Genomic DNA, 20133 nt, shown 5'->3' on the forward strand with positions numbered 1-20133 from the left:
TAATCTAACAACCACCAGATAAACACAACAACAGTCAATTAACTAACTAACTGTAATAGGTAATAAATAATATCTGATCTGGTACATCTTGTTTTCTGTTTCCTCAAATGTCTTGACTGCTTAAGGAAACACAAGCATCCACAAAAAATCCCATGCAGGCTTAGGGAAAACATGGGAACTCCACACGGAAGAGCCCCAGGCACACTGATTATTACAGACCACTGCAATATTTAAATTAAAATGTGACATCAAAGACACGATTTTATTAATCTGTTAAGCAAGTCACGAACTGTCAAGACATGAAGAGCTAAAAACAAGTCAGGGGTAACACTTCCATTCATACTTTTCAGTCTTAAAACACCAAACATTATCTAATGTATATTTTATTTAAGGCATTTACACACCTAATATTGCCTAACAATATCCATCTTGGAACTACACTGTATACAAAGATATTGCACAGGCTCTTCTTACCAGGGCCTTTCTCCAGGAAGATAACCTTGGACTCTGGGAAGAAGTTGGAACCAGTGATCACCATTTCTTCACCCCCACTGACCAGACAGCTGGTGAGGCTGGACTTCTCAACCTGCGGCAGCTCCTGAGCTGAACGCTGGGCTGGGAGAGATCCAGAAAGTTGAACAATAGCTGATGAAATTTCGCATTATAATGTCTATGTCGGTGCAAACAGATTTTTACATACACCGTGTTAAAAATGACAAAATAACAGTCTTTTTCCACAGTCTGATATCAAATAAGACTCAGTGTTTTCTGTTTTAGTCTAGGGCAGAAAGGACTACTACAGTTATTTTTATTTGCCAAATGCCAGATCAGTGAAAAACAGAATATTTTAAAGATTACATACATTACCTCAACATTTAGTAAAATGTGCTTTTTAAACTGTATGACTAAGATCAGACATTATTGTTTTAAGCGTTCTGTACATTTCTGAATGTGAAGAAGGCAAAACAATGTTTCAATCTGGCATTTAGCAAATATAAATGGTTTGAGGAATCCTTGCTGACCTAAAACAAGAAACCTTTAGTCTGACAATCAGTGGGAAAAAAGAGGTTGTTTTTTTTATGGTGCCAGTAAATATCTGCTTTGTTTTAACTTTAGACTCTTAATTAAACATGGATTGAATGAACATGACATTTAAGTCTCCATCAGAGAAAATGTCTCATATTAGACATTCTAATCAAGACAATTTCTAAATAAATATTGTGTGTTTGAATACAACAGAAAGTGGACACTCACAGCACTCCACAGGAATAGAGGCAGCTTGCAGGGACAACACCTTCCCATTGGGTTGAGGGATGTGCACTCGGAAAACCACGCGGACCCGTGTGTTCTTTCGTCCTATATCCGTCTCCCCCTTCCGCAGCTCGATGTCAGAGTTCCGCAGCTTCAGTATGCCAGCACAGTCAATACTGCAAGGAAAGGAGGGGGGGAAAACAGTTGGCCCTGCACAGCACCATCAGGATGTTAAGCATCTCAGGCATATTTAGTTAATACTTGTAAAAGCCTTTGGGTGATAAAATAGCCCGCAAACCCAGTAGGAGATTGGCAACTAAAACTGCCTGCGAGGGTAATTTATTACAGTTATAAATAAGAAATCCTATACCATGAAAAATGCTATGAATCACACTGTAAATGGAACCAGATCCTACAAAAAACCTAATTATTTAGCTGTAAAAGGTCATAGTTATATAAATAAAAATTATTTCTATGCTCCACAGGAAATCCTGTAAATTTTCGTGCGTAACCAACCCTTACGTTAGTGTAATGTAAGAAAATCTATAAAATATATTTTGGAAGACATTGCATACATTTATAACCAAAAGGGTGTTTATTTTTCCTCGGTTAGCCCTTCCTCCATGGAGGAGGAAAGCAGATTATAATGCAACTTTTACATCCGACATGTACCTGGCTGACATGCTGTTTTCAAGAAGCAGAGGGATTTCAAGAACTTTGGTGCTGGAAAGCAGGATTTCTTGGCTGGCTGTTGCTACAGTCTTCCCGGTGATCCGGTGCACCTGGTAAAAGGCGTGTGGCCTCAAGTAGCGGTCGTCTGCAGTTCCTATGAACATCTGCAGATTCACAGGCTTGTCATTGTAGCCAGTGAGCTAAAAAACACCAGAGAGAGGTAGAGAAAGAAAATACACAGACGTGAGTCCTTGGGCTTGAGGTGACGAAAGGTGTGAAAGAATACACGCATCTTGTACATCTCTACTTTAGGACAGAAGTTCACAAACCTTTTATAGAAAGAACCACCTTCCTAAGTAACATACTGTATTTCTAAGGCATCACCGCACTGTCGATGTGTTTTAAAACTACAATAAGCTTCTAAAAAGAAATATGTCATGATATTCATTTAACTCAATTTGAAGTAAATTTTTTAAGTTGTAAAACTAAAAAGCAAGGAACCCTGAAGTTTGAATTCCACAAGGGAAGTAATGAGGTTAGTCAACAACCCCAAACTCAAAATACAATATGTCTGTTGTGTATTTAAAACATAGGAGTAGTCGCCACAACGAACAATTTGAGTGCATATCTGGTAGTTAGTATTTTGTTGAAAATATTTTTACATAAACAAATATTTATGGTCCATCTGTGCTAAATTAGTACAATTTAGAGTTACATTGTTATCACTTTGTATTGTTAATAGTAATCAGTCTGGTCACTTAGTAGAACAATAGAAAGCAAATCACACTGGTTTTCCGACTTGCACATAAAGTCGTAAAACCAGGATAGTTTGAGGATGATGTTCCTACGTCGACTTCACAACTACACAAAAAGCAGCACGAGTTGCTCAGTCTGTACTCTACTTCCCTTTCCTTTTGAGTATTGTGTTTGAGGCGTGGGTGGCAGTGGCTATGGTGGTAGAACAAGTTGGCTAAAGATCCAGTTCGCAGTAAAAAAAAAAAAAAAAAAAAAAACTTTGCCAAGTTTGTGTGCAGCTGCACGCAGCTGTGAATTGGAGGGAGGCCACTGTGCTGTGGCAATCCCATGGAAGGAGGACAACATTATGTGTTTGAAGCAAAGATTAAATGCTTGACTTTCTGTTCTGTCTGGTTTATTAGCTCTACCTTACAGCTAATCTGCTCCCATCAGTTATCAAAATCAATAATTCCTACTAGAGGTGGTCAAAGTATTACTTGAGGTTCTTGTGTCGTATTTCGATACGAAACAAGAAACATGGCTTTAGGGAATCAAAAACTATAATACTTGATGTGGTATTTTGCAATAGTAGCATCGTGACAGCATGATACTTTCGAGCTATAACATTTCTAACATGAAGGAATTTCTATTTCCACACAGAGAAGACCCTGGGAAAGGCGCACGATTCACTGGAGGGACTGTGTGTCCCATCCGACTAGGGAACACCTTGGGATATCCGTTACCCTCACAACCCAGTCTCAGATGAGCAGAAGACTCCTTAAAATGAATGGATGTCTGAATTTTTTAATGAGAAAGGGAATCTCTTTAACATAAAATAAGTTGTACTTCATCAAGTCGTCTAATAGAGAAAAAAGTCCTCAATTCACTCTGTGAGGTCTGACTTAAAGATTAGTTTTTTTCTTTGTATGGTACCAAAGATGCCAGTGAGAATGTCATCAACATTTCCAATGGTTCACTTGAGCCAACATGGTTGGAAAATGAGCACCAAGCAGCAGTTTTCCTCTCTCAAGTTGTCCCCGAATGCTGCCACTTTAGCCGCTTTCCAGAGAAGAAAATCTTTTATGGAGCAAAGTTGTTGCATGTTGGGTAAAAAAAAAAAAAAAAAAAAAACTAAAGGAAAATGGAAAGAAGAACAGGACTTTTCTTCTACAGAAGGACAGAACAAACACGCACGCCACACAATCCCACCACTGTAGTAATGTTGTACTTGGAAGACTCTGTGACGGCAGGATGGCATCCCCCCACATTCACGCTCACACCGGACTGCTCTGAAGTGACCACACCCCCAGTCAGATGCAGGGTACCTTATAGACACTAACAGAGAAGAGGAAGAATGCCCTTCATTGCCATTTCACCACTTTTAACTGCCAAGCTTCAATCCCACCACAGCTGGCTGCTGGCACTTTACCCTGGCCAGTTTGCGTCACACACCCTGGAGTCTGTGTTAGGTGGAAAATGATCGATGCATGAAAAAACAGAAAGGTGATGAGCTAGAAATAAGTTGTTTGGCGTTCCAAACCACAACCATAATTTCAACATTTAGTAGCCCGCGTTTCTTATTTGCTGCATTTTTCTGAAGTTTCTAAAACAGCTTGACGACCTAAAAAAAAAAAAAAGAAAAAAGTACATGTTTAAGCATGTGGGTGCATATGTTCTACCATAAAAAACAAATATGTTTAGGGCATACTTAAAAATGGATTAACCTACAAATATTTTTATTACAGAGAAGTACGTAAATAAACTGAGTGGAATAAATCATAGTAAAAATGCTAAACTGCACAAATTATTACATGAAACATATAAACTATCATTTTACAATGGAATCTTAACTGAACCTGTTGAAGCAAAACTTTGGCACATTCAGGAACGCTGCCACTCCTTTATAACATACTCTGAATGAGTTTTAAAATAGCATAGTGATCAATCGGCGTGAATGACTAGGCAGAGTAGCAGATCTCCTTAATTTAGGGTGTGTTTCCATGTCAGACAAAGTAATAAATCCTAAAATCAACATACCAACCTGATTTGAAACACACAGGTCATCAAAATTAAACATCTGGATTCAAAGAAATAAGTTGCAAGAATCAACAGCCCTTTGAGTTGTTGATTCCTGTTTTATAATCACGTCTGCATATTGTTGGAGTGAGAACATGAAGTCCTGACTAGTGTTTGAATGTATGCATGTCTGTACTACGCATTGTGTGTTGGTGTGTATATGGATGGCTTTAAATGAAGACAAGTTTATTCACAATGCCATATCTGTTCCAGACAGGATTAAAAGAAAGCTAGGATCTGTAGAAGAGGACAGACAGATGTAAAAACAAAACTGTTACAGGGATATAAACAACAGTTTATTGCATTGCATGTTCTGAAGTGTGTTTTTGCTTTGTATTGTTTGCTAGCTCAGTTTGATTCTACATACCAAACATGTTTTATGGCAAATGCTTCAAAGCAGAAGAGCTGGTATTTGGTATTGCATAGAATCAGTTTCCATTAAGTCAGAACTTGTAATTAGAGATGCAACAATTATGATCATTTTTGTTCTTAATGCAAAGTTTTTAGGATGCGTTTTAAGAAGCGTTGTACCGTCTGGTAACTATATTTCCCTATAAAGTACAGTGCATTCAACAACAAAGGATCAAGCAGTCTAAATGATTATTATAAAATATTATTACTATTAAGCATTTCTGAAATACCTTTGTTTTGCTATCCTAAAGTGTCAAAAAAATTGTTTATGGAAGCAGACAAGATCTCATGGTATATTCATGCTTTAGAAAGTTATTATTCTGGTGTGTCTGTAAAGTGGGTACCCCATATACAGAATGTATTGAGCTCCAGAATTATCAAGTTAATGAAAGCTTTTCTACATGAATGCACAAAATACACATTCTTGAGTTATACCACATTCCTAAACCACACCTCCACCACATACTAAATGTAGGGATGAGTGTAAAACACCTCAGGAGGGTGGTTGCTGCACTTATAAACTTCTTCCCTCCTCTCAATTTGAAAGCTCAGAGTAAACCAGGCCTGATAGAAATCAGTTGTTATATTAAACCACAGTGACATTAATGGCAGTCACAAGACCCCGAGGCCCAAGTTCGCTGAGGCACGTAACTAACTTCTGACTTCCAGCATTTGATTGTGGATCGAGTTTAGGATAAAACCCTTTCCCTTAAAATAAAACGGCAGGATACGGTTACAGACTCACCTTCTACTAAATAAAGACCCCACTTATTTTTGGCCTTCATCTGTTCCACTGAGGCAGTAATAAAGAGAGCAAGCTGAGGTTGAAAAACATGTCCCAACATTGCATACATTCATACACAGAGTTAACAGAATTTTGACTTTTGATTAAAAAGACCAACATTGAAAATTAAAATTACTTCTAATTTCTCCAGTACTGTTTTGACTTACAACAGCGTACAGCCATTGGGGTGAAGATTAAGGGTAAAACACCACCTGTTCACTGAACAATTTTCAGATCAACAGCTATTTTGTCTTTCATTATCTGTGTTCATCTCCTTCACAGTGTCGTTCCCCCAGTCTGTTTTCATCATTGGTACTCTTCCTTGTGTCACTCTCTCCTCTCTGTCCCTGTCCTACCCTCTCACCTTCCTCAGCCTCAGCCCTCTGCCGTAACATGACACTTTCTCACAGCGACCGCCTGACTCTACTAAGTTGTTTCCCTGTGTTGCTCCGCTGTTGCCATGGCGAGACTCCCCGTGTGTATGCAGCGGTGTGTGTCCGTTTGCGTGAGCAGCTACATAGACCCATGCTGGTGTAAACTGCAGTCCTGACGCTTGTTTAGGAAAGTGGATGTAAAAATTAAAAATGTGGATTTAAACACACAAACTGTGTTTTATGGAACGGTCTGCAATGTTTGGAAGACAGGGAGGGTGTGTGTAGTTGTCTGGTTAGTGTGTGGCACCACAGAAATAAAAACAGGCGAAACAGCGGTCAAGGTCACGCGAGGTCCCATTTTATCTGCCAGTGGTTTCCCTGGTGTGGCACTGAGGCACCATGGGATCTATTGGCGCACACACACACACACACACACACACACACACACACAGAGAAAGAGAAAGAGTCACACAGCCCTGCTGTTTGCCCAGCACACCAGGGAGGGCAGTGAGAGCCAGGGGGCTGGTTGACTGTTTGTTTAAACAAGGTCAATACATGTGCACGCTCATGCGCATGCACAAACCGACACACGCAGCAGACACGTTTACTGTATACAGCATGAGGCCTGTATATGGCCCTGTTCTACTTCCAGGCTCAATTCCTTTTATTCCCATTTTGTCCTCCCTCACTTTCACTCACTCTTAAGCACACTTCTCTTTCTCCTTCTCCCCTTCTCGGCAACTTTTCTTTTTTTTTTTTTTGTGCTGGGTACTAAATTACAAAAAGTAAGTAGCTAACCTCTCGTATGTTTACATCAAATACAACCCCGGGGCAAGGCAACAGTAGTCCCAGCCAGTCCATAAAGTGTAAACTGCATGAATATGTGCTAGGCACAGGCTTGTGTGAAATTTTTATGCTTTGATGACCTTGTAAAAACAACACGATTTCACAAGATTACAGTATTTACCATAGCAGCTAAAACAAAGTGTAGAATGATTTAACTCAAGTGTGTTCAAAGTTTTTGCAAAGTCAGACAAAATAATCAGGCTGAATGTAGTTGTGGGCCCCAAAAAGTAGAAACTCTCTCAACAATAAACAAAACACAATATATCCCCTTGCGATTCAAAACATAAAAAGGGTTTCGCAGTGGACATGATCAAAGGAAATTCCTAAATGTTTTGAGTGAATTGTTTTCTCTGTTTACAATAAACTGTTAAAAAGTGGTCCTGAAAGGTAGATATTGTGATAAAACTAAAAGAACACAATGGTGTAAAGTGCCAGACTGGCTCCCCGAAAAATAAACAAATTACCAGATTATGCATCGAAACCAGCATAATAAAAATATGTACTCAATAATATTATATCTGAAATGCTTAATTTGTTATTATTTTTTAGCAGAAAGAAGAATAATGTTTCAAATAAAACCAGACAGATTTTGCATGTACATACCACGATACTACGAAATTGTGGTAATTAACCCAATGTTATTTCACCATTGTGATCACAAACCGCCTCATGCCAAGGTAAATGTAGTGATTGCTCTACAAGAGACAAAAATCATACTAGATCAATTAATTACCGGTGCTGGCACACCAAACTACAATGTCTATTCCTGCTGAAGTATTTAAAAATGTTGATTATTACAGTTATAAGACTAATCTAAAATGTTGTTTATGGTTTAATTTTTTTTTATTATGTAGGCTCCTCTTTACGAAATAACGCCAGTATAACAAGTTGATATTAGCTGGTAATTAGTCAGGCTAATGCAAGTAGATGGAAACATCTGTTAAGGTACAGAAAAATGAGTGGGCTGCCAGGAAGAAAAAATATACATCTGAAGAAATAAGACCAGATATGCTGATAATGAGAGGCTGAATGACAAACAAGCTTTAAAGGGGTCACTCAAGTTGTGGGATCAAAATCATTTAATACATATAAGCTGGTGGAAATGAGGCTGGGTTGCAGAAATGCTGTTTTACATTTCAAATCCTTGTCACCTGACACCATAACTTCAATTAGTTTCATCAGTCATGATAATACTGCCAATATACATGTTTTCTTTCTGTTACCTTTCCATAATTCACAGATTTCCATTACATTTGTGTACTTTAGATTTGCTGCCATGCCGTGTGTTGCATGTGTGAGTGCAACAGCATATTCATTGTCTGTCAGCTTGTTTCTGCCGCATCGGCCTGTCCCCGTCTCTAGCCAAATTGGTAATACCAGAGGGGCTCCTTATATTTGTGTGGGTGCCGCAGCACACAAATAAGCTCTTTAAATATGCCCAAGGATACCTCAGCCTTCAGCCAGAGAGGCTTTGGACTTATATGTCTCCTAGCAACAGGTGTACCGATTAAGGTCTGCAGCTAGCCCCAGAGGAATGGCTAAAACAGCTACGCACACATGCAGCCAAATTTCAGTTTACAGTCATATTACAAGGTTTAGGATAAAATTAACCAGCAATACAGGAGTATTTTTAGACAAAAAATTAATTGAAACACATATGCAAGTACTATTTTATAAAACCATTTCCTTCCACACATTTGATAATTTTCTTAATTTATCAAACGGCTATTTTTTCTTATGGCAGCCAGAAGTTAAACTAAATTAAAGGTATATTTCAACAAATGTGTTTACCTTGTTGAGCTTTACCCTTTGGAAGATGGCAAAAATACAAATGGGAGGAAGAAACACATCTTTATTCCTAACCAGGTAAAAAGGTCAGTTATCAAATAATTTATAATGTGTATGAACAGAGTCCCGTATAATACCCAGCAGTGTAAATAACTGTTGTCAAAGCAATTACAAATTTACTGTCATTAAGAAAAACAAAGATGGGAAAATCTTGATCACCATTCTAACACCATTTCACTATGCAGAGACAAACTACTCCAGACGCCTAAGAGAAAACATGCAATAAAAACATAATTATTAGGCATCACAAAAGAGTACACGTTTTATGTTTATGTATGATCTCTGCTTATGGCAACTCCTAAGCATACTTTAATCTTTCATAATCTTATGTTGTTATATCAGACACTCCTAACAAAACAATAATCTTAAGATATTGGATCCCATTAAGATTAGTAATCAAAAGCTGGTCAGCAACAAGGATCTGTACTCACAAAACGACACAGTTGATATCAAACTCCTGACTCACTGTAATGCCATGTTTTGTTATCCAAATGAGAGCGCCAAATTTGTGTTTGTGTTTCATGTAGTGCTGCTACAACACTAGGATTACAAACCTAATACCACCACTAAACATCTCTTATAGATCAACATTGCTGAATATTTATTGACCTTAACCAAAAACATATTTGTTAGCAACTAGATAATAGAAATAAAAAACACTTTTCCACTAAAAAATATAAATCGAATGTATGGATGAGTGGATGGATGGGGCAAGAAAACTAATTTAACTGGCTACACAATTTCAACTTGGAATAATACATCTAGCATATTTTCAACATATAATTTAACAAACCTGTGATGGCATTGGAAACATTGATGAACATCTACACAATAACTATGTCACTAAATCTTCTTCTCGCTACATCCATGCTGCATTAAACTGCCTTGTATTGCATAGAAACAGGTCATAAAGTATAGTTTTAAATACCTGGATGAGTCAATACAAGAATCCTAAAACTGATTGAATACTTTTGCTCTGCAACCTAAACAGACTACATTAGGTTTCTGTAGACAAAGCAGTTCAGTAGTGTACTGATATGGGCAACGGTCTGGTCAAAAAATGGAAGTCATCTCCAGGTCCAGATGGCAGCAATGACGTCATTTGGTGACGTCACGTCACTGGAAGTCAAGACTCAAGGAGAAGAAGAGGTTTCGCATTGAGAAGTGACTGTGGAGTCTATTTTTCAAATCTAAACATTTAAAATCAAAACGACATATTGTAAGCGATGTTTGCTATAATTGTCAGGCAAACTATGTGCAAACTACCAAAGAAAGACAAAATGCAATTAAGATCTAAATATTTTTGGATACCATTTTACTATTATTTTAACATGACAAAAAATTTATCTTTGGCAACTGTAAAAATTCTTGCTGTATGTACCATTTTTAAATATCCAGTGTGGAAATTACAGTTTTGCAGCAGAAAGGTTGCAATCACACTTAGCTATAATATTCTGCCTTCAGGGAGCAGCTCATTAATTTTCAGCAGTACAGTTGGAGAGTATGATATACTAAAATTTCTTAAATGTTCCAGGTAGTTTGACTCTTACCAAATGGTTTCTGCATAACTTCCCACAAAAAGGCTTGTATATTTTCTTATTCATATTTTATTTGTAATTCACCTTCGATTACTTTCCTTGCTTTTTCTACATTAAATAACAGTCTTAATTATTCTAAAATACCAGGTAATATTAATAATGGTGTGCTGAGTTACTACTAATTAACTTAATATAAAATCCGTTTTTCATTCTCAAATTAGAAGCTCTTTTAGACATGATCAATGCCTAAATATCTAAAAAGCCAGAACTACACAGAAAATGTGCAGATGTTTCTTATACCTGAATAAAGAATTAAATAAATATTTAATATAAAGGCAAAAAAATATATAAATCTCTAAACAGTTAAAAAATAAGTTTGTTAAACATGGTGCTCAACCTACTTTGGTTCCTACACAATACCTCATTCACCCACACATTGTCTTTGTGCAGAGTCGTGCAAACCGCTGATGAGAAGCAAATGCTATCTCTGCCCTTCTCTCAACCGCTTTCCTAACTCAGTATGTGACAACACACACCACTTTGTGAATTTGATTATGAAAGCATTTCATTTTTTTCTTTCATCCTTGGTAGTTCTTGCAGACCGATATATTGGAGCGGTAACTCAGAAAGTGCAACACCTCCCGGTTTAGATGCATATGATGACATAAACTGTGTTAACCATGCTAATCTATAGAAGAAATACATGCGTTATCCTCTTTCATGGTTTGCTCATCACAACAGCACTATTGTGGCCTTTTTATAGCCTCTTGCTAAAACAGGGAACACTAGGTATTATAAATAACTTAACAAACTGTGTCTATGTGTGTCAAATTAAATATATTCAACTAAACTGACTTGTAGGCCAAAAATCGAAAGGTATTACCGATTATGTTTTGATGTTTAAAATCAACTTCTAAATACCTTTGTGATTCAAGTCAATTGTCTTCAATTACTAGCTACATCAAATAAAGCAACAATACCAAACATTTTCTCCTCAGGATGAGAAAAGAGGGCAACAGTGACAAGTGCTTGGTTAAAAAAAATCTGAAAGTTAAATTATGCATTGTCACATATGGCAGGATTGAATCTTGGTCTAACTGAGGTGGAAATGGTTAATGATTGGCCTGAAGGAGACTGCATGACTGAATGTATGAGGATATAGGCCGTTTCTAAAGCAACAAATGGCAAAAGTCTTTGTTGTTTTAGGAAATGTTGTGTCCACAGCTGTTCAAGTGTTGTATTTTATCTTTCTTGTTAAATCTTGCATAATGTGTATATTCACTAGTGGTGAACTGAGTTCACCCGATGGTTTATTTACTCCCAATCTGGAGACACCAAGAGCTAAAACATATCTTACCACCAACCAATGGAAAAATATTTTTACATAGAAAATTACAAGTAAGCAAGTGTTAAAAAATACATTTAAACATTAGTGCAAAGCATTTCCATAAAAAAAAGGAATAAAGCAAGTCCTGTAGTTCAAGATGTGAAAAAGAAAGTAATGGGACATTTTACACTGCAGTGCTAGCAAGCAAGTATCACAAATATACAAAGCATTGTCATCGAGCCATGTACATGAAAACACAGATAGTCATGTATCCAATAGAGATTTCTGGGACAGATGGAAGAAAAAAATTGAACAAAAGTCCTGATCATTATAACGGTGTGCACAATAGTTTACCGTTTCCATATTTCTTTATGATATATATTTCAAAGTTGAGCTCAACTCCATTGTGTTTTCAAAGGGTGATTTTCTTTTAAAATGTGAAAAAATTGTATTCCTTGATTTGCACATAATGTTTTAGTTATTTAAAAAATGACATGGAAATACATTTAAACACTTTTTTAAGCCACAGCACTGTAATATTTGTGAATCTTTAATAACAGTAAATGTGGAGCTTTGACTATTGCAGTGGTTCTTAACCTTTTTTGAGGTACCGAACCCACCAGTTTTATATGCACATTCACTGAACCCTTCTGTAGTGATAAATAAAATGTGATTTTTTTTCCTGCCCAAATTCAAGACATAGGGGTGACCCAACTAGAGTCTAGTTGGGTCACCCCAACATCACTAAGTCTTCTTTTTCAAAATATAGTCAGTGTTTTCAGCAAAGTTGAGCCAACTGTCCAGGATCAACCCAAGGTATTTAAAATTTGCCACAGTTTCAACAGGTTGGCCATAGAGAGAAACTGGAACCACTTTATGGTCTTGTTTAGATCATTTAATTAGCTCTACATTTTTAAGAGAGTGAAAAATTAATAATAAATAATAAAGACTTTGCGGTATTCTGATTTAGTAATGTAATTATATTAGTTGTGTTACCACTCCCACACCACTAGAGGCAGTAGCAACCCCGAAAAGATGCGACTAAGTAGCAGATTTAGAAGTACACCGAAAGCTACAGAATTTGGTAAAAACTGTGAGCTTTGCTGAAGTAATTAAAGACACAAGTTCAAATCCATGCTGAGAGTGGAGTTCCTTCAATCAGGGCTCCTCCGCAGCTCTGATTGGCTAAGCAATGTAACGTGATCCTCTGCAGCAAGTGATGGTAAAGCGAGGCGCGTCATCACGACTTTACACAAGTGAGTCTTTACCTCCGTGGCAGAGGCTCCGCCGAACCCCTAAGACCGACTCATTGAACCCCTGGGGTTCGATCGAACCCAGGTTAAGAACCACTGGACTATTGATTTGCTAAATTCATTTACTCCACTTTTATAAACTTTTGGGGATTTAGTAAGTGTGGTTACAATGTAAAAAGGAAAATCCAGAATAAAATGTTAAAAGTAAAATTTGGGAAAAATAAGTGTGGAAAATATGGAAAAGCTGCTTTCAAAGGGAACCATTTTGCAACCATTGTAAACTTCTGCAACAATGGTGAACAAAGACCTTTCCTAAATCACACATATAAAAAATAGCTTGGCATTAGGCTCTTAAAATATTAATTAGACTGAAATCTTCTTATGTTACTTGGTCTTTTTCCCTCTCTTTATCTCTCATGCTGTTACGCATCCTATCAAATGACAGACTAGCTGACTGGCATATTGTCACACCCTTCATGCCATCGTGCCCGTCTGTGTCTTACTACTTGCATCAGTAGGCTCACTTAGAGTTTTACAGTAGAACAGGATGTGAATGACAGTTTGAACTAACAGGTTGCACACTGACCCATTTTCAGATAATGACCCCTGATTGTTGATTGTACATATAGGTGCCCAAAATTAGATCGAATATGCTCAAAAGGTTCATTTATCTCAGTAATTCAGTACAAAAGACCAACTTATATATCATAAAGTTACAGCATAATGTTATGCAGATGTTTTTTTTTTCTTATTGAAAACCAAAATTTCAGTTTTCAAGAATATATCTTCAATACAAAAATACTTTTAGTACAGAAGCATTCTATGCCATAAATAATTGTCTAGGAGACAGCAGGCATGACACTTGTACAGTTTTCAAGCTAGTGTAATGTTTCCAGTGCCCAAGATGATTTGGGGAGCCATGTCAACAGAAGGTATTGGTCCACTGTGTCCCAAAGTCAAAGCAGTTATCTTAGCTTTACATTCAGAGCACTTCATCATTCTCTGCTGACAATCTTCTTGTTCAGACTCTTGTTAAAGTAATTCTTTCCACGACACAATCTTCTCAGAGGAAAAGTTAATTTATTTTCCAGCAGGACTTTGGAACCTACCCATGATGCCAATGCACCAATAATTCCTATACTGACAATGATGTCACTGTTCTTTTTTAGCCATAAAACACCATAAAACACTATTGGTTATTATCATGAGGAAAATGAGAGACACTAGATCCAGCAATGCAGATGAGCTGATGATCATCAATAAAGCAATATTGCCTTGTTAACACCTCAGCAGTGCCACTAGCTGATCACCTCCTTACCGCATTGCACTGATGCAACAATTTGTGCAAAAACAAATTGAGTCCGTACACTATTGAATGCACGGATATACTTATCACAGGATTGACATTTCTTTTTCATTTCATACAACATTCAAATTTTGAGAAACTGAATTTTTGGTTTTCATTAACTATAAGAAATCACCAAAATTAACAAAAATAAACATTTAAAATGCATCACTCTGGATAATTAATCAATACATAAGTTTAACATTCAGAATTGAATTACTGAAATAAATTAGTAATTTCATTTATTTTTTTAATTCATTACTTCCACCTCTAAATGGACCATGTGACAACCACTACTGTAGGCCACAATAGCAACTTCAGTCCTAAACACAAAACATGATTTTGTTCTACTGAAATAATTTCACACCTTGGAGAAAAATTTAAACTTAAAAACCACAAAGAAGAAATGAAGTGTGAACAATATGAAGCGCAGAACTGAGGAGAGGAAAATGTTACCTTGACAACTGGATGGCCACCAGAAGCTGCTTTGACAGCTCCTCGGCTGCCTTCAGTCTCATAGTGTGCACGGTGGTGGGCTTTGGGTTGTACCTCTATCTTCAGCTCATACTGGCCAAATTGGCTGGGTAACGGCCAGTCTAAAGGAGGGAGCGAGGTTGTCCTGAGGAGACACAAACGCAAGTATACAGATCAACACCCACACAGAGTGGTAGAGGAAATTAGACCTCTGGCAACAAACTCGACAAGTGCAACAGTTGTGTCTAAGATGTGGTCAAAAGCGTCTAAGGCAACCCTAGCAAAAAGGTCAGGAGTGTCATGAGATAACTTGAAAACTAAGTGAATAGAACCTGTAGTATTGATTATAACCTTTTATAAATACTGGAAGAAAAACTGTTACCAAATTTGAATTGTATGCATAAAAGCCATCGCCTGACTAGTGGCTGGCTATCTGAAAAAAATGTCTAAAACGTGGGTATTCCCCTGTCAAGGACCGACATGGTGCAGTCGGTGACAAATGGTAATATACAATGCATTGTTCTTTCTCCCATCAGACAGTGAATCACTGGAATGCCCACATCTGCTCGCTTAGTTCTTAAGCATAAACCTTGTAATAGGTCATGTTAAGACTCAAAGTGTGAATCATTTTCTAAGCGGGACTTTTTTTATCTGAGTCTTTAACATTTTAACGTGTGGGTCAGAAAATGGGTGGAAGGACAAGGGTGTGAGTTTGACAGTACATAAATGACTACCTAAGTCTGCGTGCATACTGTACTACAGCGTGGTTTCTGTCCAGGACACCAGAGTGGGTGGCATTGTGTGTTTTTCCTCAGTGCCTCTTTTTTTTTGTTATCTGAGTAGGCTACAATCATATTTGAACAGCTGTACATATAAAACACTGAATAGAGGTCTCCATACAGAAACTGGGTCCATCCACCTGAGTGAAAGATTAATTTAGCAGCAAACCATGAACACATTCTAAACCTGCTAATTTTGGTTTCATGCGGATTACCTTTATTTATGTATGGCACTACTTTTCAGGAAAACATTTTTTCTTTAATTTTTCTGAACTCAGATGTAAGACTTAGTAAGAAATTATTAAAAATGATTGAGAAAACTACAAATGAACTAAATAGGGTATAACGTATAGTAGAAGCTTCAACTGTGAAGAATATACATGATGAAATTGTAGAGCTATAAAACAAAAGAAAATCTTGAAAGAAATAATTCTTATTACACCTATACATTGATATTCAAAGTCCATAAGTAATTCTAAAACACACGTCTCGGTTACAAAAAGAAGCTTTGAGTCACTTCTGCTACAACAGGTAGCCATTACCACATCTGGATGACAAAGTAGTCATGTCCAATGTTATCATTTCAAAGTATTTGTTGGGACTCCCAATTGCCTGCTCCTCACTCATGAAACACAATATAAAATCTTTATTCTATTAACTTTAATTTGGGATCAATACTGCCAACACTACTTTATTTCTTCTACAGTCATTGTGCTTTGCATTGATGGCTGAGTTTGGCACTTAAAATGTAACACCATCCCTCTTTTACAATTTTGGCTTTGTGCTCACTTTTTTTCTTGCAATTTTACACATTTCTTGAATTTAGACATGGAAATATCCCAACCTGCAAGTCTGAAAACAACTTAAAAGAAAAAGTTAAAAATTTTGATAGGTGCCTTTCCATATCAAAAGAACATCCAACTAATTTAAGATAGTATTTACACCTACATATATGTGTACTAACCAACAGAAATGTTAACCTTTGTCTTTCTTATGGCAGCCCCAAAGTTCTTGTAAATGTCAAATTTTGAGCCTCAATCATCAAGTAATTAAAATTTTCTCTAACAGCAAGTAACAATTAGGATCTACCACTCAGACAAGGTATTAAGTCATCCACTCCTGGCATAAGTCATCACATAACCACCAATGAAGCATGTGGTTACATGGCCTCCATAGCAACAAAAACAGAACAGAGGAAATATGAGCTTGTGATGTGAGGGAAGGGATAGACCATCTCCTCACAAAGCATAACCTTTCTCAAATGTCTGTACTACATGCATGATGCACCTGGTCAACTGCATTCACGGATCCTTGATTTCCTACAGTCTGAGTTGCAATTAAATTTCTACATCTTACCCCCAGCTCAATTAATGTTCTGACACGTTTTGTTCCACAAAACAAGGTAAAACTGTCATCGCCGTTTTTGTAAAACATAAACATGAATTAACAGTGGTGGGAAGTAACGAAGTACAAGTACTTTGTTACTATACTTAAATACAATTTTCGTGTATCTGTACTTAAGTAGATTTAATAATGGGTACTTTCTACTTTTACTCCACTACATTTTACAGTAAGTATCTGTACTTTCTACTTCACTACATTTCTACAAAACTGTTGCGTTACTCGTTACATCCAAGTCGCATTGCGCTTTTTTTCCGTTAAAATGTGAAGTTCAGGGACTTAAGGTGGCGCCGTAAATCCGAGCAATAACGTGACTTACGTGTCTGTTGTCACCCATCGCCTCCCCCTTTACTTGCACACGGAGCTCCAGACATGCGCTGTGGTTTCCTCTGAGCGGGAGAAGATGTCTGTCTAATGTCAGTAATATAATAGCGCTGCATACATCATAAGATATGGCGACATCACCAGCGCTTCGCTTTCACAGAGGGTGGGAACTTCATCCAACTTTTTGCATCACTTGGAAGGAAAGCTTTAAGAAAGGTAAGCTATGTGTACGTGATGCTAGCAAAGCTAGCTGTACAGAGACATGTTGCATCCGCGATGAAAAAAAGTTGCCACTCATGCGCTGAATTATTGTGTGGAGGTGTTGACTGAGGTGTCGCATATATGGGACAATGCTGTGACCAAATTCTGCATTGATATGACATTCAGGAACGATCAGATTCTTCTGGACGGATCTTTACTGATTAAATGTATTTCAGCTCTAAGTATTTAATATCTAGGTGTTTTATGGGAATGTGGATCTTTCAGATCAATTTGAGAAGCAATTTTGATAGGTCAAACTTAATTTTTTTGGGTCACGTAGCACGGGGTGCTGGTCTTGACTACAACTCTGCTACCAGGCTCCTCAGTTGCATGTTCTCCCCCAGTCACCTTCTTTCCATCCCCTTTCTGTTGGATTTCTTTCAAAAATAAATTTCTTTCAAAATAAATGCCACTAGTGGCAAAAAAAGTGAAGTTCATGCTGTGTTAGGACTGGAGACAAGATGTTTCCATCCCTGAAATTATGATGCATAGAATCAAATATCCAAGTCTAAACTGTTACAGAGAGTAAACATAATAAAAACATGCTTTATCTGTGGCATTGTTCATTAAAATGGTACATTTCTGATGTATTAAAATTAAATACGATCTGTACACTAAATGATATTGTATTAGGGATTAGGTAATGCATTCAGCAAGCACTTTTACTTTTAATACTTAAGTATTTTAAGTATTTTTAAAAGCCTGTACTTTTTTACTTTTACTTAAGTACAAATGTTAATGTGGTAGTTTTACTTTTACTTGAGTACATTTTTGTCTGTGTATTTGTACTTTTACATTTGTACATTTTTTGAGTACTTTCTCCACCACTGTGAATTAATATATGAGGTTGAGGGCACTGCAGTTTTTTTCTGCTGTATTATAATTATATTTTAAATGGATAATGGAAATTCATTCATAATTTCTACGCAACTCACTCGGTACAATTAAGTTTTAAAAACAAAAACATGAACCATAACAATAAGACCAACTCCAGAGGTCATAACATGAAGATTATTCTAAAGGTTATACTATTTACGTTTTGCATTTCCCTTTTTGTCATTTACACTAAATGTCAAAACCTATTTACAGTTCTGAGGTATAGACATCTGACATTTTCCTAAGTGAAATTTACTTTTGCTTCAATCCAGTTTTTAGTGCACAACTAATACCAGCTATCCATCATTTTTAAAAGCCATAAAAGATAATACAGCACAGTTTAAAAGCTTTTTCTCCCTTTACCGATTCTGTTTTTCTTTTTTTGTCACTCATGTTTCACTTATAAAACAAACCTTAAAATCAGAGAAAAATCCATCCAACTGTTATCTACACCTGTTTTCCCCAGGGGACTGGTCCCTATCCAGTGGTGGGTCAGTGGACGAGAGGCAGCTGGATACATAACTGGACATGTCCTCTATCCATCACAGTCAAACAATAATATATGTTATGAAAAATATAATGGTTTCATTTCAGAGATAAAAACCTTTCGAAATCAATGTGGTCCTGTTAGAAAAATTAATTGCTCCTAAACCTACAACCTGGTTGGTCCACCATAAAGTGCTTACAATAATGACAGCGAGTCCTTTCCGACGTCTGTTGCCACAGCATCTCCACTGACTTAAGTCTAAACTTTACCCAGACCAAAAACTCTTAATTTTATTTTAATGAGCCATTCAGAGGTGGCCTGGCTAGTGCGCTTTGGACCATTGTCTCGCTTTATAACCCAAGTTGTAGGTTTAAATTTAAGAACTGATGGCTGGACAATCTCCACATAATATTTAACTCAAACATTTTACGTGTTTGTAATCCTGTCCAGACTGACAAATGTCAATGACCTTGTTTTTCTTCTTGTCTTGAATTTCGTTAGATCAGGGAACAAGATATGTTCGCCTATTTCAAGTTTTCTGACTAGTTCAATTCAAGTGATTTCCTCATTCTAAACATCAGGGATTAATCACTCCCGATTGTAGTGAGTGTAGCTAAACCAATAAAAAAAGGTTAATCAGTTAATTCATGATTATATATTGCCGTATATTTTAACACAGGGCAAGATTTGCTTTAGGTAGTTTAATCCCTTGATAATTTAAATCTACTATATAAGGAGGCAAACACTTTTTACAGTCCTACAAGACATTTTGTGTCATAGTAAGAAGCTGACAATCCCAGCCATTTCTTCCCTCAGTCCCCTCACACCCAACCCCACCCACTCCACCTGAGCCATCTGTTCAAAACATTACTGACACACATGCAAGCATAGACAACTCAACATCCTATTTCATGGCTTCATGAAAGCCCCTTGACTTTCCTCTGTATAAGCAACATCTGCTGTGGGAACATACACCTACCAACAAAGGTACAATTGAGTTTAAATTGTGACTCATCATAGATGTGACCCCGTTTTTGTCTGGACGGTGATAGGTCTATGTGAATAAGTGTT

At 37.0% G+C, this 20133-nt stretch overlaps 1 protein-coding gene across 1 annotated transcript in view; it reads right to left on the minus strand.

Annotated features, from left to right (window-relative positions):
* The window catches only part of nfatc3a (nuclear factor of activated T cells 3a), a 58876-nt gene that overhangs the window by 20952 nt on the left and 17791 nt on the right, over positions 1–20133 (minus strand). The window contains 4 exon segments of the mRNA XM_008405477.3: positions 475–615; positions 1255–1427; positions 1924–2123; positions 14917–15079. Of these exon segments, the coding sequence (XP_008403699.2) occupies positions 475–615; positions 1255–1427; positions 1924–2123; positions 14917–15079 (677 nt within the window).

Source organism: Poecilia reticulata, chromosome 3 (assembly GCF_904066995.2).
Source record: "Poecilia reticulata chromosome 3, P_reticulata-male-v2, whole genome shotgun sequence".
Classification (NCBI taxonomy): Eukaryota; Metazoa; Chordata; class Actinopteri; order Cyprinodontiformes; family Poeciliidae; genus Poecilia; species Poecilia reticulata.